Raw genomic sequence first — 25,925 nt, 5'->3', positions numbered from 1 at the left:
GGCAGGAGGATTATGAGTTCAAAGCCAGCCTCAGCAACAGCGAGGCAATAAGCAACGCAGTGAGACCCTGCCTCTAAATAAAATACAAAATAGGGCTGGGGATGTGGCTCAGCAATTCAGTCTCCCTGAGTTCAATCTCTGGTACAAGAAAGAAAGAAAGAAAGAAGGAAGGAAGGAAGGAAGGAAGGAAGGAAGGAAGGAAGGAAAGAAAGAAAGAAAGAAAGAAAGAAAGAAAGGAAAAGAAATTTACCACCATGACCCTCATAAATAGAACTGAAACTCTTCATTCCTTGAACACTAATTCCCTTTCCTCTCACTCTGCTTTTTGTCTCTATGAATTTGACAACTCAGACAAGTGGATTTATGCAGTATTTGTCCTCTTGTGACTGGCTTATTTCACTTAACATAATGTCCTCAAGTTTCATCCGCATTGTAGCACATGTCAAAATGACCTTCCTTTTTGAACTTGAATAACCTGTTGCAGGTAGATATGTGCCACATTTTATTTATTAATTCATCATCCATTGATGAACACTTGGGTTGCTTCTACTTTTGTGTTTTGTATATAATGTGGCTATGAACGTGACAAATATTTGGGATACTGCTCTTGGGTTTTTTTTTTTTTTCAGAATATACCCAGAAGTAAAACTGGTGGATCATAAGGCAATTCTGTTTTTAATTTTTTGAAAAAAATGGCTTACTGTTTTTCATAATGACCATACCATTAACATTCCCACCAAAAATGTACAAAATTCTCATCTTCAATTCGCCAGCACTTGGTGTTTGCTAGTTTTTCTTTTCTTTTCCCTTCCTTCCTTCCTTCCTTCCTTCCTTCCTCCCTCCCTCCCTTCCTTCCTTCCTTTTTTCTTTCTTTTTAAATTTTTTTTAATTTGTTATACATGACAGAAGAATGCATTTTGATTCATAGTATACAAATGGAGCACAATTTTTCATGTCTCTGTACACAAAGTAGAGTCACACCATTCCTGTCTTTATACATGTACCTAGGGTAATGATGTCCATCTCATTCCATCATCTTTCCTACCCCCATGCTGCTGAGAGCCATAGCCAAGTAGGAATGACGCATGGCAATTTCCTTGTCAGCCTACCCCATGTTGCTTAGAGGGAGGACTCTCCATTGTGGATATGGGCTTGCCTTGGACCCAGGTCATTTACAGTGACATTGCATGTATGTTTGAGTAAGGTGACCCTGCTCAAGGACCAGGGTGGATCCGGGTTTAGGGAAGATCCTGCTGGATTAGGGTGGGTCCAGGTTTAGGGTGTATCCTGCTGGGAATAGGGTGGTTCCAAGTTTAAGGTGATTCCTGCTGGGAATAGGGCGTATCCTGCTGCCTCAGATGCCCGCCTGCTCCTTGAGTTCCCGTTGAGTTCTCATGGGATTCAGAGAGTATTTTGGGATGTAGAGCCTGGTGGAGGTGTGGAGTTTCCCACGAACGTGCGTGTAGAGTGCCGGTGACAGGTCGGGATAAAGACTTGCTGTTTGAATCTACAAGGCTGTGAGTGGCTCGTGATTTTGTGCCCAGCTAGACTGCGGCACCATGCCCCCTCCCCTCCCTCTCTCCCCTTTGCCCCAACTAAAATTCCTCCATTCCTCCCATGCTCCCCACCCCCCATTATGGATCAGCATCCACTTATCAGAGAAAATATTCAGGGTTTGGTTTTTTGGGATTGGCTTACTTCACTTAGCAGGATATTCTTCAATTCCATCCATTTACCTGAAAATGCCATAATTTTATTCTCTTTTAATGCTGAGTAAAATTCCATTGTGTGTGTGTGTGTGTGTGTGTGTGTGTGTGTGTATACCATGTTTTCTCTATTCATTCACCTATTGAAGGGCATCTAGGTTGGTTCCACAGTTTAGCTATTGTGAATTGTGTTGCAATAAACATGGATGTGGCTGTGTCCCTGTAGTATGCTGTTTTTAAGTGCTTTGGGTATAAACCGAGGAGAGGGATAGCGGGGTCAAATGGTGGTTCCATTCCAAGTTTTCTAAGGCATCTCTCTCCTGATTTCCATATTGGCTGCACCAATTTGCAGTCCCACCAGCAGTGTAAGAGCATGAATGGAGGGCCAGAGGGAGGCTGCATTCCTGTTGCTCATAACCTTTCCTTCCTTCTTTCTTTCTTTCTTTTGAGATGGGAGGTTCAGTATTTTGCCCAGGCTGGTCTTGAATTCCTGGACTCAAGTGATCCTCCTGCCTCAGCCTCCTGAATGCTGGGACTACAGTTATACTCATCAAGTCTGAATTTTCTTCTTCTCCCTCTTCCTTCTCCTTTACTTCCTTTTGATAATGGCCATCCTAAGGAGGATGCACTGGTTACTTAATTTTTGTAAGTCCTTTTATTCATTCCAGTATATCTGAACTATCTTCAGATCTACCTGAAATCAATAAAAATTATTAATGAAATGTTTTACATTCCTTCTTTTTCGTATGAATTCTTTGAAACTTGCTGTGTGCTCAGAGAGTATCCAGTGAGGACTGGTTGCATTTCAAATGCTCAATAGCCACATATGCCTAGTGTTCCTGTGTTTGTCTGCTTTTCCATCACTGTGACCAAAAGAGCTGACAGAACAATGCAGAGGAGGAGAAGTTTATTTTGGCTCATGGTTTCAGAGGTTTGAGTCCCTAGATGGTCAACTCCAGTCCCAAAGTGAGACAGAAAATCATGGCGGAAGGACTTGAAGAGGAACGCAGCTCAGGACAAGCCAACAAGGAAGCAGAGAGTTCCACTCACCAGGGACAAAATATACACCCTAAAGTCGTGCCCCCCCCCAGCCTGACCTGCCTCTTCCAGCCACACCCTTCCTGCCTGCAGTTATGGCTCACTTAATCCATATCAGTGGATCAACCCATGGATTAAGTTACAATAACCTAATCATTTTACCTCTGAATTGTCTCACATGTGAGCTTTTGGGGGATGCCACATATCTACACCATAACAGTTCCCAAACTGGTCATTATACCTTTAGAGAATTTGACATTTCATATATTCTGTGGGAGTTATTTCTGTTTGGCTGTGGACAATCCCTAAAGAAAAGAGGACAGTAAAGCACCATGCCCCTGAATGCCCCCTTTCTGTTCCCCCAATCCCAGTTAAGCCCAGGGAACAATGTAAGCAAGCCTGGATGGGAAAGTCCAGCTACATATTATCTTGAAGGACACTGGCTTTCTTTCACGTCCCCAGAGAACGAGGGCAAGTTAGTATGCTCTATAGAAAGATACGTTCTCATCCACAGCTGCTCTTCAGAATGCTGGTCCTACCAGCAAATTAAGCAAACTCATGCTGATAATGTCACTGCTTCTGTAGCCCAAGATACAAAACCCCTGAGTGGGGATGGGTGCACTGTGGAAGGATAAGTGTCACTCATCTGGTTGACCACCACTGGACAAAGCACTAAGGGAGAGAAGGCACTGCTTGGCAAAGCACCGTGAGGGACAGCGGTGCCATCTGTCAGCCTATTGCCACTGAACTCTTCTGGAAGCAGTGACTGATCTCTTGAGCTCTTTCCCCAATAAGCCATATGTCTTCCTTGCTGTCTTGGAGTACATCCTTTGGCCTGTCTACAACCCACACCACTGCCCTGGCACAACTGTGGATAAGACAGGCTGCTCCTCCCATTAACTCCAAACTGCAAGAGGACAGAGAATGGGTCTGTTTTACTCACAAGATACCGCTTGGCCAAAGGTTGGCACCTACCTTTAGGTCATTACCCAATGCACCTTTTTAAATAGACAAATGAATGGAAAGGAGTACTATTAATATATCTTTGCTTATGACTTTGTTCAGACTCACTGGTAGTTAATTTCAAGGAATAATTTGCAATTCTTTATGTCCTTGATCCCTTTCCAGGTGAAACCGCTGTTGACGGTGACGAGTTCTTGTTTCCCCAATGTTGAAGAATAACACCAAAGAAGCACGCCGAGGCAAGGTCAGAGTAGAAATTAGAAGTTTATTAAAGGACAGCAGAAAAGACCTCCTGGAGGAAGAAGGGGACCCAAGAGGTGGAATCCGTGGAAGGGCTGTTCTTTCCCCTTTTTATAGTTCTTTCAGTGATGGAATGTAGGTTGGAGGCCTACAGGTGGGCTTAATTAGCACCTTTTGGGATGGGCTATCTCCAAGTCTGTTGGGGCTGTTTCCTGGGCTTCATTAACATTTCTTTGAGGTGGACTTTGGCCTAGGGCCTTTTCAGGACTTCATTAACATTCCATGAGTTGTCCTGCGTTTTCCCAGAGTCATTCCCAGCATGGCCTCCATTTTCGATTTCACTCGATATTAGACCCAATTTACCTAACTACACTGACTACCTAACTTAAAATCTGGCTTCACAGGCATGCTCCTGGGACAAGAGAGGAAAAAAAATATTACCCTGGCCAATCCTGGATCTTTAACTGTGTGGAGACTAAAATAGCAAGTAAATGTCATCATAGCAACATGCAGCTGAGTGGCTCACTGGGGATGGATATTATCTCTCCAATGCTGGTAAAATTGAGGAACCAAATCTCAGTCTTTTTATTTTCAGAATAAATGGAGAGGAAGGGCTTTTTAGTTATCTTTTGCAGTACTGGGGATTTAACCCAGGGGGCGCTCTACCACAAAGCTACACCCCCAGCTTTTTTAAAAAAGTTCTTTATTTTGGCACACTGTCTCACAAAATTTCCTAGGCTGCCTTCGAACTTGTGATTCTCCTACCCAGGCCTCCCCAGTTGTTGGGATTACAAGCGTGCAGCCTCTCTGGTAGGTAGGCTATTTAATTCTCAGTATTTCACTGTGGAAAGTGTATATCATGGCGACTTCAGGTCCCAAGGAGCCTTTATATAAATAAGGAAAGGGTATTCTTTCTGAGCATAATAGGTGGAGCCCAGGCTGGATCTTAGCAGTCTCACTTTGAGTGCAGTGAGCAACCTGTCCACCATATGCAGTGGCCCTGCAAATCCTCCGGAAGCAGTCTGTCAGAGGTGAGTTTCCACTAACCACAAGCACCAGGTGGATATATAAAAGTGAAAGGCCTATGAGTTTTGGTTGAGAAATCACTATTATTGGGTCCAGATGTCTGTGTTCTTATGAGTTGTGAGCATGTTCTAAGCTATGTATTAACTGGTTTCATTCTCCTAACAATGCTACTGCACTATCACTAGCCCAATTTTTAGCATATTGTGAAATAAGTGTTCAAGGTCAACCAGCAAGTGAAGGACAGGCTGGGATTTTGAAGTATGCATGGCTGGGATTTTCAACTATGCAGCCTATTCTTTTGGCCTCTCTGAGTCACTGCTAAACTGGACCTGTGGAGACCACCCTTGTTTCCAACTTGTGTCTGAACAACCCACCTCAGATCAGAGTGTGCACATTTTTTTCTTAGATGTGCTAATACATTCCTTGGTCAAGGGAAGGAGGCCAGCCATCTACTCTGTACCCTTGAGATGACTTTGTGAATTTTTGCTCTACTCCGCTGCTCCAGACTTGAAGGCCCACCTCTGAGGGCAATTGCTTCACTCTCATTTCCTTGTTATTACAGGCCCCCTCCTCAGGGGACCCAAGTTCTGATACCAAACACCCACTCTGATCTTCAGAAAATCCAAACCCGTCTGACATTTCAGAGGAGGGATTGTCTAGTGTTTCTTTCTTTACACAATAAACTTTTGGAATGCTTCCAGGAAAAGAATTCTGGAATGTGTAGATATTTAGATGCTCTGAGGAACTGGGCTGTTATAGGAACCCTAATGTGAAGGCTTTTGTTAAGTGTAGAACCAGATTTGCAAATTGAACAATTATCCCCTAGCCAGCTAAAACAACAGCTTCCATTTGCTGGCACTTATTAGACTAGATCCACGTCCAACTTCCTCATCTCTCTCTGCTTTTTAAGTGAAAAAAAAAAAAATTATAGAGATATAATTCACATACCATACTGGTTACACTTTAAAGTATACAATTCAGTGTTTTTTATATTCACAAGGATATGCCACTGCCACCACTATTTAATCCTGGAACATTTCTATTGCCCTAAAAGGAAATTCTGTACTAGTGAGCAGGCCCTCCCTGTTCCTCCCCTGCCCCACCCCTGGTTATAACTAATCTGGTTTTTGTCTCTAAAGACTTTCCTATTCTAGACATTTTGAAAAAAAAATTATATATATATATATATATATATATATATATATATATATATGAGAGAATATATATATGTACATATATATTTTAAAAATTTTTTTTTTAGTTGTAGGTGAACACAACACTTTTATTTTTGTTTATTTTTATGTGGTGCTGAGGATCAAACCCAGTGCCTCACCTGTGCCTAGGTGAGCCCTCTACCATGAGCCACAACCCCAGCCATATATTTGACTGGGTCTTGCTATGTTGCACAAGTTGGTCTCAAACTCATGAGCTCAAGTGATCCTCCCACCTCAGACTCCCAAGTAGATGAGACCACAGGCATATACCACCACACCTGGCTTGGACATTTTATGTAAATGGAACTGTATGTATGTGTTTTTTTTGTGTCGGCTTTCTTTCACACAATATAGTGTTATCGAGGTTCATCTGTGTTGTAGCTTATGTCAGTACTTTATTCCTTTTTATGTCTGAGTATTTTTCTATTGCATGGGAATGACATTTTATTTGTCTGCTCATCTGTAGGTGGACATTTAGGTTGCTCCATTTTGGGCTACCATCATCTTTTTAAATCTTCATCCCTCTCTTAGAAAAGAGCATATTGTCCTTGCTCATTAACTGAACTGAATTTTCTGAGAACACTAAAACTTACAAACCTTCCAAGGAAATCACTGAATGGACTTAAAAGTTGCAGAGAGAAATCAAGTTTGGGTTTACAGATCAAGAAAGAAAAGGAATTCTGGATTGTAACCATATTTCCAGCCCCATCCTCAAACATCAAATAATTGAAAATATACTGAGCCATAAATCCACCTCTTCCTGGAGTGCAGAGATATTTCTAATAAGAAAAATTCTGGCATCATCCTATGTTCTCAGTACTTGGTGAACTCTAGAGGTCATCTTGCCCTTTCCATAGACTATAAGAGCCCTGAGAAAGGGCACAGCTGCTCAGAGATTCCAGTCTATAGCCTGACTAGACTGAAAAACCCCATATGACAGTTAAGAGGGGTGTGACTATGGGCAAGGTTACTCATCCGCTCAACTTCAGTGTGGGCATGATAAAACAGGATCATTATTTATTTCATGGTAGACCTGAAGTTGCCCTGGGGTGTAAGCCAAGTGTTTAGGACAATGCCTGTCATAATGTAAATGCAACCATTAGCTTTCGTGGGGGGCGCCAGGGGACCATATGTGTGCCAAGTCAAGCTCCCTGCAGCTCTACACATAATGGTCCCTTTCTCCTAATCATTCCTAACTCATTTGCCACTATACATTCCTAGATAATTTCGCATTCTTCAGAGCTCATGTCTCCCACAGTGCTGAGCCAATCCAGGGCACGGTGCATGCCAGGCAAGCCCTTTACCACAGCCTCGACCTTCAGATCTCTATTTATTCCTGTACTGGGAACTGAATCCAGGGGTGCTCTGTCACTGAGCTACACTACCAGCGGCGTCCCTTCCCCTTTTGAGATAGTCTTGCTAACCTGCTGTTCTTGAATTTGCCATTCTTCTGCCTCAGTCGCTGGGATTGCTTGCTGAGATCACAAGCATGGCCACCACGAATGGCATCCAGCTTTATCTTAAATGTGCCACTTCACTGGGAGAGACTTCACATCCCCTTGTGCATCCTCCTCCCCTTTGTAAAGCAGCCTGTGTATTTCCTTCGACGGTTTGTCATTGTCTACGCATTTTACTTAACCTCTTTTGTCTGTAAACTGTGAGCTCCATCAGGGGACTTTGTCGTCCTCTCTGCTGTGGCCTTACTACCAATCATGCTGGATATTCACTTATCATTTATGGAAAACAGTGCAGTCCTTTCCTGAACTCGGTTCAGAAAGGGGCAGTGACCCCTCTAAACACCACTCTGCAGATTACTAATGGACTTGGCTCCAACCCCTTCCACCAGTACCACCTTGCAGGGCTGGGGATGGAACCCAGAGCCTCACTGCGTGCTAAAGAAGCGCTCTACCACTGAGCTACGTTCCCAGTTCAGTGTAGGGGCCTATTCACCCCGGACTCCTTCCCCCAAACTAGCAAAAATTTTCCTAAAGTGCTCCTAAATAGACTGTAGGAAATTTCCAGAAAGGCAGGGAGTAGACCGGCAGTAGAGCAGCGTGGAAAGTAGGAAAAAGTGATATTCTTTGGCTCTGAACTTTAATGTGGGCATACTAGTAAGGGAATAGAGCAATCACGACAGAGCAGAGAGACTACAAGGACCTCCAGCGAAGTGACAGGATTTGGCGGTCGGTGGGCCCGGACTAGGGAAGACAGCCCTGACACCGCGCAGGCGCAGTTGCGTCGCTCCTTTTAGGCTCCTCCTCCCCGCCCCATCCTGCGTGAGCCTAGGACTTCCAAACCGTCAGCTGACGCGACGCTGCTGGGGTCACGTGACGACGGGGCGTGGCGCTGTCTCAAGGCGCAGGCGCAGAGCTTGGGTGGTGGGTCAGCTGACCCGGGGGCCGTGGCGTTAGTTAGGCCGTTTGCCTGGCCCTCTGAGTCGCCGCAGCCATGGCCAGCCAGTCGCAGGGGATCCAGCAGCTGCTGCAGGCGGAGAAGCGGGCCGCAGAGAAGGTGTCGGAGGCCCGCAAGCGTGAGTCTCAGGGCCCGCCGCCAGGCGTGGGTGGAAGCTGGTGGAGGCCGCGGGCAGCGGGAGGTGGGAGGCGGCTGAGGCCAGAGCTGCGGGGTCACTGTCGAGGCCCTTTGGGTGGAGCTGGGGCTCAGGAAGGCCTGGGTGTCGATGTGGGATAGTAAATAGGGTGGGGACACGGTATGGATTCCCGTCCTTCTTGGGATCCAGGCGTGGCCCGTCCAGACTCTCTCCCCTCCCACCTGCGCCTCTGGAAGGCTCCGGCCCAGTGAAGGGAGCCACCATCCACAGGATCGCTCAGACTCCAAACCCGAGTTTTCTTCCTTGTTGGTCACGTTTAGTCCTAGATACGCCAAGATATGTCTGTCCGTTCACTTTCCCCCCATCTCTACCACCAGTATCTGAGAACCACAACTTCTTTGAGGCCTCTGTAGCCGCCTAACTCGTTCATTCTTTTTTTTTTTTTTTTTAATTTAATGCGGCTAATAAGCGCCAGCACAGTATGGGTGCAGCACCATCATGGTATTCCACCTACTCGCAAAGGAAGCAGATATTGGATAGGGTCATTTCTGGTAAGTGGAAGTGTAGAGTTGCTCAAGAGTTTAACAGGTGCCTCTGGTCTACACTGAGGAATGGAAGAAGCCAGTGCTATACTGTGTACTCACTCCGGACTTCAGTCATCCATGTAAAATGCAAACGTGACTGCCCCACCATGTTTCCAATCAACAAATGTCCAGTGGCGGCAGAATAAAGCCCAGATTCCCTAATGGGTTGGAGGTAGCGCTTCTGGGTTTTGCTTTTGTGTTCTTGCCATCTCTCACTTTGGGCACTCACGTTGAGTGCCTTCCATCACAGGGGAGCGGTTTGATTCCTTTAAGACAACTTCGTTTTTACCTGCTAGCCTTGCATAGGTCTTCTGATTGGAAGAATCTTTTCCCATCCCCCTCTTCTTTTCTGTTAGTTTCCTTTATTTATTTATTAATTCTTTGTCATTCTTCCTTTAGACCTCAACATTTAGTCAGCAGTTCTTCCTGGAAGCCTTTCCTGATTCATATTCCAGTGGATGAGGCTAGGAATCCCTTGCAAGTGCTTATTTCTGTCATAGAAGTGCAGTAACCTGTGTATGTACATGGCTCAACACAAGGCTAAGTTCTGTGAAGTGGGGACTGTGTCTAATTTAGCTTTATCCCATTTTTCATCAGAAGCAAAGATGTGTCTGCTCCCATTTTACAGATTATAAAATGAGGCTGTGAGAAATGATTTGACTACATGCTGGAAAGCAGCATAGTTGAAGTTTAGAGCCTCCTTTCCTATGCCAGGGTAAAAGTACCAAGAAATTACTTTGAGTAATTCCTTAGAGTTTGTTTTAGTATAAGACTCTGATAGCCCACCTCCAAGTGCATTTCAAGCATGGATGTGGGGAGGATTATTATACTCTTTATTTCCTAGGAAATGCTTTTTTTCTAGGGTGCTAGGGCTGGAAAGAAGCTCCCGGCACTGCTTTGGTGACTGGAAGTTTTGTGTTCTTTGTAGCATTATTTCAGTCATGCCCTTGATACAGTATTTCCAGAATGACTTCTTTAGAGTTTGTCTAGTGAGTCTCATCAGGAACAGACGTTTATTTATTGGGAAGCATGGGAGGCTATTTAGGGGAAGTGCAGGGACAAATACTTGGAAAATGGTAAGAATAGCTGACTGAGTTCTTTGGAAGTAGGAGGTCATGTTTTACATCTTTCTCTACTGTTAAGCCTGGTGCAAGGTCTTGTATCTCTGAGAGCTCTAATTTGCTGAATATGTTTGTTTTAAGTGACAAATACACATTTTAAAATGTTATCAATAGTGCTTTGAAATTTGAAAAAAAAATTCCTTTCTGGATCTGTGACTATGGTTGGCTTGCTCATTTAAGAGTTGGGAAGAGGTAGCACATGATGTAAAATAAAATGATTTCATTAGATAAAGCAATCATGAAATTCATATGGAAAAACAAAAGACCCAGAATAGCAAAAGCAATTCTAAGCAGGAAGTGTGAATCAGGAGGTGTAGCGATATCAGATATCAAACTGTACTACAAAGCAGTAGTAACAAAAACAGCATGGTACTGGTACCAAAACAGGCGGGTGGACCAATGGTATAGAATAGAGGACACAGAAACCAATCCACAAAATTACAACTATCTTATATTTGATAAAGGGGCTAAAAGCATGCAATGGAGGAAGGATAGCATCTTCAACAAATGGTGCTGGGAAAACTGGAAATCCATATGCAACAAAATGAAACTGAACCCCCTCCTCTCGCCATGCACAAAAGTTAACTCAAAATGGATCAAGGAGCTTGATATCAAATCAGAGACTATGCGTCTGATAGAAGAAAAGGTTGGCTCCGATCTACATATTGTGGGGTCGGGCTCCAAATTCCTCAATAGGACACCCATAGCACAAGAGTTAATAACAAGAATCAACAAATGGGACTTACTTAAACTAAAAAATTTTTTCTCAGCAAGAGAAACAATAAAAGAGGTAAACAGGGAGCCTACATCATGGGAACAAATTTTTACTCCTCACACTTCAGATAGAGCCCTAATATCCAGAGTATTTAAAGAACTCAAAAAATTAAACAATAAGAAAACAAATAACCCAATCAACAAATGGGCCAAAGACCTGAACAGACACTTCTCAGAGGACATACAATCAATCAACAAGTACATGAAAAAATGCTCACCATCTTTAGCAGTCAGAGAAATGCAAATCAAAACCACCCTAAGATACCATCTCACTCCAGTAAGATTGGCAGCCATTATGAAGTCAAACAACAACAAGTGCTGGCGAGGATGTGGGGAAAAGGGTACTCTTGTACATTGCTGGTGGGACTGCAGATTGGTGCGGCCAATATGGAAAGCAGTAGGCAGATTCCTGGGAAAGCTGGGAATGGAACCACCATTTGACCCAGCTATTGCCCTTCTCGGACTATTCCCTGAAGACCTTAAAAGAGCGTACTACAGGGATACTGCCACATCGATATTCATAGCAGCACAATTCACAATAGCTAGACTGTGGAACCAACCCCGATGCCCCTCAATAGATGAATGGATAAAAAAAATGCGGCATTTATACATAATGGAGTACTACGCAGCACTAAGAAATGACAAAATCATGGAATTTGCAGGGAAATGGATGGCATTAGAGCAGATTATGCTAAGTGAAGCTAGCCAATCCCTAAAAAACAAATGCCAAATGTCTTCTTTGATATAATGAGAGCAACTAAGAACAGAGCAGGGAGGAAGAGCAGGAGGAAAAGATTAACATTAAACAGAGTCATGAGGTGGGAGGGAAAGAGAGAGAAAAGGGAAATTGCATGGAAATGGAAGGAGACCCTCATTGTTATACAAAATTACATATAAGAGTTTGTGAGGGAAATGGGAAAAAAATAAGGAGAGAAATGAATTACAGTAGATGGGGTAGAGAGAAAAGATGGGAGGGGAGGGGAGGGGGGATAGTAGAGGATAGGAAAGGTAGCAGAATACAACAGTTACTAATAGGGTATTATGTAAAAATGTGGATGTGTAACCGATGTGATTCTGTAATCTTTGTAATGTTTTGAATAACCAATAAAAAATAAATAAAAATAAATAAAATGATTTCATGAAGTCATTGCTTTGGATTTAAAATTTAAAAAAAAAATGTGTTATGGTTTAATCTCATTGGGGTGCTGAAAGTCAGAAATGGTATTAAGTGATTATTTAGGAAGCCCTGGGAGTTGGGAGTGATATACTGTGAAATAAGGTGGAGCTACTTCATAAAGTTTGGGCCATAAATGTTTTGTAGCTTATTGGTTTGGAAGATGTTTTTGGCTTTGAAATATGGCTCACTATACTTATGGGAAGAATGTGTGTGAAGGATTGAGGTTCAGGTGAATTGAAGCCTACAGTAGTAAGCCCAAAATAATACTGTCATAAATAGAAACTTGCAGAAATAGTTTAGAGAGACTTGTTAATTGTTTCAGACTATGGAATGTTGATGACATTGGGTCATTACAGGTCCAGGGTTGTGTTCTTAATCAGTAGCTGGATAAATCAGTTTCATTCCTCCACATAGGTTAACTGGGCTGGACAGTTGATACTACCGAGATATATATAATAGCTTAGTTTTAGATGCAGGGTGTTGTCTTTTGCCCCGAATTATATAAACACTGATTGATAATCTTGGACTGCCTCCTTTTTTTTTTTTTTTTTTTAATTCCTTCTGGGTATCCAAGAAGCTTGGCGAGCAGCTAGTCAAAACAAGCAATATGTGTTAGCTAGACAATATGTGTTAGGTTTTTTTCCAGCTGTATATTAAACTGCTGTCTCCTGGAGACCAGAAACCCTGGTTCCCCTGGCCTCTCAGCTCCTCCTGCTGTTTCACTCCCCACTCAGCCTTCTTTCCACTCAGTACTTTGCTTACTTCCTTGCTACAAGTATGGTTTTTAGTTTCTAGTGTTACATCATCTGTTTCATTAGTTATATTTTAGTTTGATGTCCCTTGGGAATATATTAGCCTCTTCTGTAAGCTCCTGAGCAGAGCTCCAGTTGCCATCAGCAAGTTAGGTGTTTACTTCTTGGGCAGTGAAAGAGTTCCCCAGAGAGCTAATGCCACCCATCTTTTTTTTTTTTTTTTTTTAAAAGACAAGGTCTTGCTCTTGCCCAGGCTGGTCTTGAACTCCTGAATGCAATGATCCTGTCTCCTGTCTCAGCCTACCAAGTAGCTGGGACCATAAGCATGTGCTATCATGTCTGGTTTTATGTTGGTTCTTAGTAGTTGAGATTGAGAAAATATTCTGACACATCTTATTTTTATTTCCCCTGTCATTTTAATGGGATGTAGTTATGGAAGACTCCCCGCCCCCTCGCCCCCCCCCACCCCATTCCAGGGGATCAAACCCATTGCCTTGGGCATGCTAGGCAAATACTCTACCACTGAGCTTCAATGAATCTCAGCCAATGAAGGCATTCAGATTTATCTGATCACTTATAACATGTAGAAGGCAGAAACCTAAATGTTAGTTCTGAATTCCCCCTTTCAGGGAATTCAGAATGTGTACCTCTTGGGGCTGTGCCTTAAGTTTTTTTCTGTTCACTGTTAAAATTCACCATCTCAGTGTCCACTTGCTTTTTTATTTGTCTTTTAACATTTCCTGATGTAGCTTTCTCCTTTGAAAACAGGAAAGAATCGGAGGTTGAAGCAGGCCAAAGAAGAAGCTCAGGCTGAAATTGAACAGTACCGCCTGCAGAGGGAGAAAGAGTTCAAGGCCAAGGAAGCTGCGGTGGGTCCTGTTTCTTCACGTTTTTGCTTTAATTTCCTCTGTCCCCCCACTCTAAAAATAATTCTTCATGGCTTAGATAGAGATTCTAATTCTAGTAGTTTTAAAATTTTAATTATTGTATTTTATTTACTTACTTGTTTATTTTTTTTCTTGTGCTGGGGATCAAACCCTGGATCTTGCTGCTAGCAGGTACTCATGCCACTGAACCATACCTGGAGCCCAGATTTTCTTTTAATTTCTTTCTCTCTCTTTTTTTTTTTTTTTTTTTTTTGATACTAGAGATTGAACCTATATCCCCAGTCTTTTATTATTTTTTATTTTGAGACAGGGTCTTGCAAAGTCGCTGAGGCTGTCCTCAAACTGGCAGACTTCCTGTCTTTAGTTCCCCAGTTGTAGGGCCTCGCTGAGATTACAGGCACGCACCAATGTGTGCCTGGCTTGAATGTTTTGTTGGATACTCAGGCTGAATCTTTTAAGATGATCAGTTTTATCTATTTAGTTGTTTTTTTTTTTTAACATTGACTCCTCATCTTCATTTATTCAGTCATTTATCAAGTAATCTGTTAAAACAGTTAACATGTACCAGGTGGTATGCTGGGTACTGGGGGATCAGCAGTAATTAGAAATAACATGGTTCTTGCCCTCGTGGAGCTTAGCTTACTGTCTGAGAGACTCAATAATAAAATGCAAGTCATGCAGACATAATAGCTGTGAAAAGTACTGTGATGATCATGAACATAAATGGATTGGAGCCCCCATTAGTAAAGTACGTAGAGATGTCTACAACCAGCATGGACTTCTGTGATGCATGCAGTCATGGTACAAAACCAGATCTCAGCAATACAAGGGATGCAAGGAAAATTCTATAAAGGGGAATGAATGGAGGAGAATTTCACAGTGAAAAGAAATGCTGCCAGGATTCTCAGATCCAGGTAGCAGAAAAAACACAATTCAAACTGCTTCACAATTTATTGACCTATATAATTAAAGACCCAGATGAAAGACTCTTGATCCAGGAGCTTAAATAATGCCTCAGGACTCTTTTCTATCTCTCAGCTCTGCCTCTTCCTCTGTGTGCTTCATTTTCACATTCTGCACTGGCTCCCAGTAGTTTGAGGTACACACTCTTCCAGGTCCAAGTCTAGGGAGTGAAAGCAGATGGCTTCCTCCTAGCATTGAGATACAAAGTTGCAGTCATCTTTGCACTGGGAAATTACAGAGTTTTTAAGCTTAAAACTGTTTTTCTGATGGGGCTGATTATTACTGCAAGTTGTCAGCACACAAAATAATAATCTTCTGTGTCAGGTCAGCCATCTTATGTCCATATTTTTACCTTTAGTGCTACAGTTGCTTATGGAGGTGGTATCAGTGTTACATTGTAAAGCACAAGCTGTGTGTTTTTCTTAAGAGTGTTCTATGGTAACAGTATTCTATGACAAATTACTGGAGCTTGGCATAATACAATTTATATTTGTGGAACAGAGGTAATAGTTTTTTCTCCCTATAATCCTGTGTAAAAATCTAAGCTGTTTTAAGTATTTCAGCTAAGCAGTTATGAAACAGTTTATTTCTGTATTACAAACACTCATAGTATGAAGAGTCCTAAGTTTGAACTTGGAAGACTTTGAGTTTGAATCTTTGTGTATTCATTTTGCCTTTTGAGCCTTAGTTTCCCAATTTCTAAAAAGTGGGTTGATTGCTTCCTCAATAGGTTCTGGAGAGAAGTAATGTGCAAGAGTGCTTTGAAAACTAATATTATACAAACACGAAGGGATATTGTTGTTAGCTTATATATATGTGTGTATCTTAATAAAATGATGCAAGAGAAGATTAGGCAGTGAAAAATGTTAAAATTAGGTCCTCTGGAACCTGATTGGTCAAGTTATGGTAAGTAGGTATGGCAGTTAACAAAAAGCCAACTATATTTTAAAGACTATAGAAAGTAAAAGGAGGGCTGGGGCTGTAGCTCAGTGGCAAAGTGCTTGCCTGGCATGTGTGAGGCACTGGGTTCTATCTTCAGCACCACATAAAAATTAACAAAATAAAGGCATTCTGTCCATCTACAACTACAAAAAAAAAAAAAAAAAAAAAGTAAGTAAAAGGAAACTCACAAATCATTATGTGTTAGTTTGTGAATAGAAGAACTGAATGGTTAACCCTGGTGTCATGGCATACACCTGTAATCCCAGCAACTATGGAGGCTGGGACAGGAGGATCACAAGTTCGAGGCCAGCCTCAGCAATTTAGCAAAACTCTATCTCAAAATAAAAAGAGGAAAAAGGAAAAAAAAAAAAAAAAAAAGGCTGGGCATGGGCTCAGTGATAAAACACTCTGGGTTCAATCCTAAGTACCAATAAAAAAACAGAAGCGGGGCAGGTGGGGGAAGAAGAATTAAGATATATACTTATAAAAAGAGCACCAGTGAGAAATTAGTTTCCCTCTCACCTAGCCTCGGATCCTCCTCAAAGCAAGTCACTGCTGGTGGTGTTTTTGTTTGGTATTGGAGATTGAATCCAGGAGCACTTTACCTCTGAGTGACATCCCCAGCCCTGCCACTTACCATTTTAAGTTTTATTTCTGAGGCTGGCCTCAAACTTCCAATCCTCCTGCCTCACACTCTTTTTTGTTTTCTTCTGGGTATATTTGAAAGAACAGCTGTCATATTCATGTAAAATTCAATTGGTGAATTTGCTGAACTTTAGAGTTAAAACATTGGTGGTGGTAAACCTCCTTGTGTTTATTATATTATATTAATATTCCTCTTAAGTTTCATTTTCCTTGTGTTTATTATAGTTTTTTTTTTTTTTAAATAATGCTTCCCACTTTTTAAAACCACAGCAAAAATACATGAATACTAATTACACTGATACTATGTGTTGCTTCTCCTCTCCCTTAACTGCATATTTTGCAGTTCATTTCATATTGCTGAGCAGTATTCTCTTCCATTTGTTTGTTTGTGTGTGTGGTAGTAAAGATTGAACCCAGGGGCACTCTTATTACTGAGCTACAGTCCTTTTTTTTTTTTTTTTTTTTTTTGGTGGTTCTGGGGATTGAACTCAGGGCCTTGTGCATGTAAGGCAAGCACTCTACCAACTGAGCTATATCCCCAGACCCCGCTCCCTGCCCCCCGCCAGTCCTCTTTATTTCATTTTGAGACAGGATCTCACTACGTTACAGGGGTGAGCCACAAACTTGTGATCCTCTTGTGTCTCTGGGATTACACCTTGCACTATCCTGCCTGGCTAACAGTATTTTGTTGTGTAGAAGCTCTGTGACTTAACCAGTCCTTGGTTGTTGAGTCTTTCTGTTTGGGACTCCTGGGCTCAAGTGATCCTCCTACCTCCTAAGATGCTAGGATCCCAGGTCTGTGCCACCATGCCTGTAGCATTGAGTCTTTAGGTTGATTCTAGTCTTTAGTTAAGGCTATATGATGGGCCTTGGAGAAATGTGGCTGTTTCTTTGGGGTGACTTCCTGGCAGTGGAGCTGCTCTGCAGCTTGCTTTCTGCTGGATGTAGTTCCCTATTAACTCTGCGTGGGAAGGCCTGTTTCCTCACCTGGTCTTCAGTCGCAGGGTCACAGCACCTACTACTGATTTATTCATTGATGTGCTTGGGTTTCTCCAGAAGTTAGCTCATTGCTTACTGAATGGTATTCCCTGTGTCGTTACATCTCCACTCCAGGCACTGGGATCCCATGGCAGCTGCAGCACTGAAGTGGAGAAGGAGACCCAGGAAAAGATGACCATCCTGCAAACCTACTTCCGGCAGAACAGGGACGAAGTCTTGGATAATCTCTTGGCTTTTGTCTGCGACATCCGACCAGAAATCCATGAAAACTACCGCATAAATGGATAGGAGAAAGAAGCACCTATTCCCTGGTTAGCACTTCAGAATGTGAAGTGCCTTGAGGAATGTGGAGCTTTAGCAGAGCCTGGGTTCTGTTCTTAGAAAGGCATTAAATTATTTCTCTGTGATATAGTAGGTCCCTTTTGGAGAGTAGCAAATCTAGCTTCTTTGTACAGCCTTAGTCCTTATCCAAAGGTGTCATCTTTTTACCTCATCCTTCTTAGGAATTTACTAGTATGTGTTGTTGTTTTCCTATGCCTTCTAGCTCAAGCAACGGATGTATCAATGTTGACTTTTTCTTTCTTAGATCTAGTAGAAAAAAACCAATTCTTTGAAGAAAGAAAGGGAGTAAATAATTTTTTTCCCTTATACTTTCTTGAAGGTCAGGGGCTTTATCTATGAAAAAGTAGTAAATAGTTATTTGTAACTTGTCTGAAGCAGCAGCCAGCCTTAAAGTCGTCCATTCTGACTAAGGATTAGAACAATGAATACTAACATACTTGTTTGGGCTGCTGTTAGTTTATTTTAATCAAAATTACTAGATGATAGGACTCAAGAATTTGTTACATGTTATTATTTGGTGTGATCATAATCATTTAAAAGTAAAGACTTTACCATACATTTTACCTCTTCTGGTTCATCCTTTTTGATAATGCAAAATACACTTTGGCCCAGATGTTGTGTGAAATTTCACCAGAAAATTAACATAGGCATCACATTTACATACATAATTAGAAGAAAACATTCAAGGTGTACGTTTTTAGCAGGAAGAAAATTACTCATGATTTCACCTTCTAACTGTTCTTGAAAAATAACAAGGAGTCTGGTGTTTGCCTTTTCTTTGAGGGACCTGTGGTGGGTCCCTTGGGCAAGTTACTGAGCACCTTTCTTTCCTGGTGGACTAAATGATGTGGGAAATACTGTAGTGACTTCATTAGCTCTTAAGAGTTGAATGCCCTGTGCCCTGTGTAAGCTGACAATCTTTCTTTGTTTGCAGAATAATTTCTGAGGTAGAAACAGTTGAAACAGAACACAGGGGGATTTCCTTGCTTATTCTAAAACAGTATGAAATAAGTTGATGGTATTTTTTTTAAAAAGTCTCAAGTGCTTCAGGATGATTAAATCTTAAGCCACTTCTCTCTAGTTACTATTCCAATTTCTCTGTTCCTCTTTAGAGTTGAAGGCCTCAGAAGGGTTTACTGTATGAGCTTTTCAATTTTGTTTAAAATACTGTTTAAAATACTCCAGTCTTGCTGAAACTGTCAGATCCAGCAGTGACGTCCATATTGAGAAAATCATGCTTTTCCTGCTTTACCTTCAGTCAAGTTTTGACCACTTCTCCCTTGGATCATTTTCTTTGCTTCCATTATGCAGTGGTGTGCTTCTTCTAGGTTTCTTCCTGATTGCTCATGTCTTCCCAGGGTTGTGTGTTTGGACTTCTCTACATTTCCTTGGTGAGAACACCTTTATTTCATTTCATTTCTTTCATTCTTATGTATTTATTTTTGTGGTATGGGGATTGACCTTGAGGGCTCTATCACTGAGCTACACCCTTTTTAAATTTTATTTTGAGACAGTGTCTTTCTAAGTTGTTGAGGCTGGCCTTGGAACTTGGGAACCTCCTGCGGCAGCCTCCCAAGTCACTGGGATTACAGGCCTTCACCACCATGCCTGGTTCTCATTTTGTAGATTAAAATAAGTTATGTTGAAGATTTACATATTTATCCCATCTTTCTCGAACTCCAGTCTTCAAATTGCATATTTGACATTTAGACCTGGGTGTCTAATATACATCTCCATTTTAATGTGTTCCAAACTGTACTCAGGTTTGTTAAGGCCTCATGCTTGGCATTGCTGAGCATAGCAGTTCTAACCTGCACTTATACCTCCGCCAATAAAGATTTCCCAGTGGAAGAATGTGAATCAACACTTATATTCACTGGTTTGAGGCCCTCCCCACCTTTTTGGTGCTTTTGCACATGCTAGGCAAGTACTGTATCACTCGAGCTGCCCACCCCCTTTAAACCCATTTTTTTTTTTTTTTTTAACCTTGTCCTCAGTATGTTGATGGATTAGTAGGGTTGAGCCCAGCAGATCAGTATTGCTACTCACAAGCTAAAAGAGGAATATTTCAAAAGGAGTGTGCTGGTTAGACAAAAGTTAAAGAGTTGACTGACCTAATTGATTTGAAAAGTGAACGTAGGAGGTGTGATTATGAGAAGGAGAGGTGCGGGGGTAGCTGATGGACCCGCTGGCTGGAGGGAGGTGGTAGCATGTTTAAATGCTGGAAGGGAGGGAATAGAGAATTGAGAAGGTCTGGGAAGAGTGAGGTCCCAGAGTGGTCTAAAGTACTTGAGATCCCGTACTTAGGTAGATGGATTCATTGTAGTTCTCAGTCCTGGTTATTCCCCAGGGAACTGGTAGGTGCTCTGGTCCTTCCTAGTCCGTTGAATCTCTGGGGGTGGTCCCTGAGCTAAGGTTTTCTTAAAACCCTTGGGAATTCTCAGGGAAAGGGCTTATGTTATGGTCTTCCCTGAGAAATTGGCATCTGTAAGGCACTTTACCAGAGAGCAGAGAGGGTGAGGCAGGCATGGTGGTGATTATGTGGAATGAACTTGAGTATATCTATACAGATCGTGTGATTTGTTCCACCTGGGTAAAAAAGGCTAGAAAGGACATACAAGTGCCTATAAGCAGAGTATATCTGGAAGTAGAAGAAATGTCAGAAGAATGTTTATCTCTGGAAAAGGAGGTAGGGTCAGGGCCTCAAAAGGAGGCTTTTTATTTTTATGCATTTAATCCACAGTAGGGCTGTTGAGCAGAGACCCTGTTCTCTAGCCACTAAATGCCAGTAAGGGACTCTCCAGTTGTGACAATCAAAAATGCCCCCAGATAGTGCCAAATATCCCCAGGAGCCAAAAGTGTCCCCAGACTAGAACTATTCTAAAGCAAAAAGAAAATGATAAATAGAAAACAAAAACCAAAGCACTACATATGGTGCCTGAATATTCCAGGTGCTCAGCAAATGCTTCCTTAGTTAACAGTACAACAGAGGTTTGTTTCTTGCCAAGGATGATATAAGTTGGGCAGCATCAAGGAAACTTGATAGCTTTACCATCTCAGCACATCATTTTCATGATGGCAGAGATGGGAAGAAAAAGTTGACACAGACATCGACTCTTGTATGCTACAGCCCTTAAATGACACATGACACTTGCTCTTAGCCCATTGACCAATGTGAGTGATGTGACCAACCTAATTGAAAGGAAGACTGTGCAGTAAGTGGGGACTATGGACATTCAGGGAGTAAAAATTGTTGCTTCTGTCCCTCTTTTTCTTTTTTATGGTGCTAGGATCTTGCACAGGTTAGGCCCTCTACCACTGAGCTACACCCATTAGCTTTCTACCTATCAGCTAGTGTTCTAGAAACTTCTGCATTTATACTAACCAACTGAATCCTCAGCAACTCTTACTGGATTTGAGGCAGAGAGGGGTTAAGGAAGCAGCCCAAGGATGTGCAGTGGAAGAGCCAAGTTTCCTGAGCATCTTTAGAGTCTTTGCATGCTTTCAGGACTATGCTTCGTAACTGTTCCTTCACTGTATCTCATCCATGTGGTTCTTGACCTCCAGTTTCTGAATGGATGCTCCTGAATTGCACATTGGGCAGTTCTACAGTTGCCTGGAGTGGAGGTTGTTCCTAGTATTGCTTGTTACAAGCCTACAAACTGACCATTCGAGCTGGGCGTAATGGTGCACGCCTGTGATCACAGCCAGCAGCTCAGGAGGCTGAGATAGGAGGATGGTGAGTTCAAAGCCAGCCTCAGCAAAAGTGAGGTGCTAAGCAACTCAGTGAGACCCTGTCTCTAGATAAAATACAGAATAGGGCTGGGGATGTGGCTCAGTGGCTGCGTGCGCCTGAGTTCAATCCCCAGTAACCCACCCCCCATCCCCCCAAAAAAGAAAAAAAACCCTACCATTCCATTCCGTGCCATGGCTCAGACTTACTAAAGTTCTCCCTGATGGACAGCATAAAATAGCTTACAGTAAGGCATTGTGTAACCTTGTGGGTAACATCTTACACAAATTCCCTGAATAGCCACTCCCATCACTGATAGCGGAAAAACTTGAGAAAGGTGAAGTAACTCATCAGAGGCCCTAATCAAATCTCTGCATGTGTCTAGTGAGGGAGGCTTATTGTGTTCTGAGCACTTCAATTACGGAATTTTAGTTTTGCAGTACTGGAGATTGAACCCAGGACCTTGCACATTTTAGGAAAGCACTCTGCCACTCACCTACATCCCTATGTTCTGGGCACTTTATACAGCCCTGCAGGTTAGGCATACTTCTCTGGATGGGAAAATTGAGGCCCAGAGGCTTAGAGGATATTTAAGGTCACAGAGCAAAGAAGTGTCAGTCTGATGTCAAGGGCAGCCTGCAGGTTGCAAGCAAAAACTTGCCTTGTTTGCTGGGTGTGGTGGTATTTGCCTGTAATACCAGCTACTGTAGGGGCTGAGGCAAGAGTATCACAAGTTCAAGGCCAGCTCGGGTAATTTAGGGTGACTGTATTAAAATAGAGAGTACTTGCCTAGCATGTGGGCTGGAGGCACTGGTTCAGCTCTAGCACCAGAAAAACAAAACTTACCGTGCTCTGTCTTAGGCTCTGGGGTACTGAGCTTCCTCTAACCCTGGTGAGCTTCTGGGACTGGTTGAGTGAGGCCTGCAACTAACATTCTGCTTTTCTTTTTCATTCTGGCCTATTTGGCCTTTCTACTCAAGAAGATTGATGGTGCTGGAAGTCAACTTCAGCCGTCTGATGGAAAGGATGTGCTTTGATGATTTCTTACAGGCCTCTCATTTTTCACCTTTTATTTTTTCCTTTCCTTCAGAGATAATCTGGCAGGTGTCAGAGTGTTTTCCTCCTGTCGACTGATCTCCCGTCACTTCAGTGAAATGACTGACTGAAATAGCGTCCATACAAGCAGGCAGTTCTAGTTTTGCTTTCGTTTCTCTTCCCTGGGCAAATAGGCAGGTTTTAAGCGGCCAGCTAGGCATGCTGTTTACTGAATGTTTTGGCCAGTCTAGTGGTTTGGGGAGAGGAAGCTGACAGATCATGATGTCAACATCTGCCTTCTCTGGCTTTTAACTTTAAATGACACTGGCTCCTAGGTCAAGTGTGAAGTGAAGGCCATGGTTTACTGTGTTTGTGGGGATGATTGATGGGGAGGGGTAGGCTTGGAGAGCCGGGGACAGGCAACCCCCCTTTCTACTTGAAAATAATTTATAAAGGGAAGAGTGGCAACATTTTAGAACAGATGGCAGCAGTTGAAGATCAGGAGAGGAGCTGTCTGGGGTGCAGGGTGCATGATTGGGTTGCCTACTGTTGTCTTATGTTTTTAAGGATGAGAAAACAATCTAGTTCTCTAGTTAAAAGCTCAATTTCCTTTTTTGTATTATTATTATTATTATTTGAGGTATTGGAATTGATCCCAGCGGATCCTGTGCATGCTGGCAAGCACTCTATCACTGAACTACATCCCCAGCCCTTTATATTTTGAGACAGTTTCTCACTAAGTTGCTGAGGCTGGCCTCAGACTTGGGATCCTACTGTCTCAGACGCCTGAGAAGCTGGGATTATGGGTGTGTGCCACTGTGCCCAGCCCAGTTACCTTCAGTTGTCCTTCCCTTCTCTCCCAATGCTCCACCCTACCCTTTATTCCTGTCCCTGGCACTTATCTTTCTGTATATAGTATAGAAACAGACCCTTGACATTCCCTGGATGGATGTTGGCCTTCTGACAGGAATTCAGAGTCATTTTTCTTCAGGTTTGACCCAGTTTTCTGATAACCAGCATGTGATTTGTGTTAACCCCAGCACACCTCCTGACAAGGACAGCTGTGTGTTTGAGTCCCAAGCTCTCAGGTGCTGTCAACTTACATCATGGATATCCTGGAGATGAATTCATTATTTGGTGATGTGAATTCCAGGAATTGAAATGAATCTCATGGAGTCACTAGCCATAGAAGTTAACTTTAAGACACACTTTTGGAAATAATTTTTAAGTAGTTCACATTGAAGAACATCCATAACAATTCAAGGTGCTTTATATTCATAACTTAAATTTTCTCACCACCTCTCTGAGGTAGATATTATTTTTTCTATTTTATAATAAGGAGACTGAAGCTTAGAGAGATCAAGTCGATTGCACAAGGTCACAGCTAATTAGTGCCAAAGCTTGTATTTGAACTTGGGTATGCTTGACTTTCTAGCCTGAATTGCTGTATGATTTAGTTCAGTTTGTACAGGCTGTGGCTACATTTCGTGTCAAGTGATGTTTTTAAAAGTCAGTGAATATGTAATTGGCAGACCAATTCCAAAACAAAAGATCTAGTTTTTGATCTTTGCCTTTCACATACTCACCCAGCAGTCCTGAGGCTCCCTCCTCTACCATCTGCTGCAACAATTTAAGGTTCTGCCAGGCTGGAAAGAAGTTCATTCTGTTACTTCATCCAGGTTGCCAAATAGTGTTGGCTGCTAGTCCTCAGATAGGAGTCTGTAGCCCTTGCTGTAAACACAGCAGGGAGAGGAGAGTCTTCTGAGAAGAGTGGCTAAGTCTGGGGCTCCTGGTTATTTGGATTTGGATTTTTATCCTGTAGTTGAGGCCCTTCTGATTTCATTGTGTGTGTTCATTCACTGCAGCAGATGCACTGACCACCTGCTGAGGGCAGAGTGCTGGGACAGCTCTGCCCAAGGGCAGCAGCAGCCTGTGTCCAAAAGGTTCATTCTCTTTTTGGGAAAGGAGAAGTGACAATGACCACACCATGTGAGAGGATATAGGTGGAGGTTAGATGAGTGAGAAGAGGGACTGCCTGGGACAGGAAAGGGCTAAGCCTTGAGAATGAGCTGGTTAGTCAGGTGCTGAGGTGGGGATAGGGTTTGGGGATAACCTTCCAGATGGACAGGGGATGGCAACCACAGAACTGGAAGTGAGAGAGAACATGAGGTGTAGGAGGAACTGAGAGACTGTGATCCTGGAGCTTCGGGTATTGAGGGACTTGTTGGGGAGGGTGGGTAAAGGTCAGTCCTGGGTAGGCTGGGGTGGGGAGCAGCTTGAGATCACCACAAAGGCCCTTGTGAGTCCATCAAGTTGTCGCAGCTGACAGCTGACGTCGGCTTTCCAACTTTGGGATTTTATTGCCCTTTCTCCATTCTACACGGAGCTCCCACTCCCTCCGGGCATAGTGCCAGGATTGTCATATGCAGGAGGTTCAGGGATGCAACACACACGATGCCTTGCTCGCCAAGAATGCGCCTCATTTTTATGGACTACATTCTGCTCGGCACCTCGCCATTTCAGACTCCCACTTGGGCAGGCAGTATCTCCCTTCCATAAAGAGATTGAAGTTCACCTGTCAGTTATTAGAGCCTGGTCGGCTGGCTCTTCTGTGTCTCTGTGGTGTGGATGCTGATGTGTCAACATGAATCATGGTGAAGTGACCAGCAGTGAGAAAGAAGTGTGAAGGCAGCCCGGCCAGAAGCACCGGAGGACTAGCTCTGGCCTTATGGAGGAGGTAGGCCTTAGGCCTTGGCCGAGAGGCAGGGTAGCGAGATGGGGATCCTTGTTGCAGGATCCCTTTCAACATCCTATCAGCATTTAGTAAAGCTCCTATATCCTTGGGTCACTTCTTTCCATGCCCCTAAATTGCTCACTACTGTCCAATATAATGCCTATATAATTCAGCAGGTACTCAATGCTAATTTTATTATTTTATTTTTATGTGGTGCTGAGGATTGAACCCAGTGCCTCAACATGCCAGGTGAGCGCTCTACCACTGAGCCACAGCCCCAGACCAAATGATGATTGATACTTTTTTATTTTTATCTGTTTTTTTATGGTGCTGGGGATTAGAACCCAGGGCCTTGTGCATGCAAGGCAAGCATTCTACCAACTGAGCTATATCCCCAGCCCCCAATGCCAAAAATAAATTAACTGCATGTTTAGTAGCCCACTGCCTGGACCATCACTTGCCTGGTGGATGAGGGAGCCTGGGAGCTGTCTGTCTGCCATTT

General features: G+C 42.9%; 1 protein-coding gene across 1 annotated transcript; it reads left to right on the top strand.

Annotated features, from left to right (window-relative positions):
• The first annotated feature begins 8,556 nt into the window (after positions 1-8,556).
• Positions 8,557-18,484, top strand: Atp6v1g1 (ATPase H+ transporting V1 subunit G1). Its single transcript, XM_076843164.1, has 3 exons — positions 8,557-8,717; positions 13,912-14,012; positions 17,694-18,484. Exons 1-3 carry the CDS (start codon positions 8,636-8,638, stop codon positions 17,865-17,867), a joined length of 357 nt encoding a protein of 118 aa, XP_076699279.1. The 5' UTR covers positions 8,557-8,635; the 3' UTR covers positions 17,868-18,484.
• The last annotated feature ends 7,441 nt before the right edge of the window (positions 18,485-25,925 follow it).

Source organism: Callospermophilus lateralis, chromosome 2 (assembly GCF_048772815.1).
Source record: "Callospermophilus lateralis isolate mCalLat2 chromosome 2, mCalLat2.hap1, whole genome shotgun sequence".
NCBI classification, from domain to species: Eukaryota; Metazoa; Chordata; class Mammalia; order Rodentia; family Sciuridae; genus Callospermophilus; species Callospermophilus lateralis.
This window is presented reverse-complemented; position numbering and strand designations above follow the sequence as displayed.

Coding starts and splice junctions, on each gene's coding strand:
- Atp6v1g1 (XM_076843164.1), top strand. CDS start 8,636: ATGGCCAGCCAGTCGCAGGGGATCCAGCAGCTGCTGCAGGCGGAGAAG. Junction 8,718..13,911: donor GGTGTCGGAGGCCCGCAAGC/GTGAGTCTCAGG, acceptor CTTTGAAAACAG/GAAAGAATCGGAGGTTGAAG. Junction 14,013..17,693: donor TCAAGGCCAAGGAAGCTGCG/GTGGGTCCTGTT, acceptor TCTCCACTCCAG/GCACTGGGATCCCATGGCAG.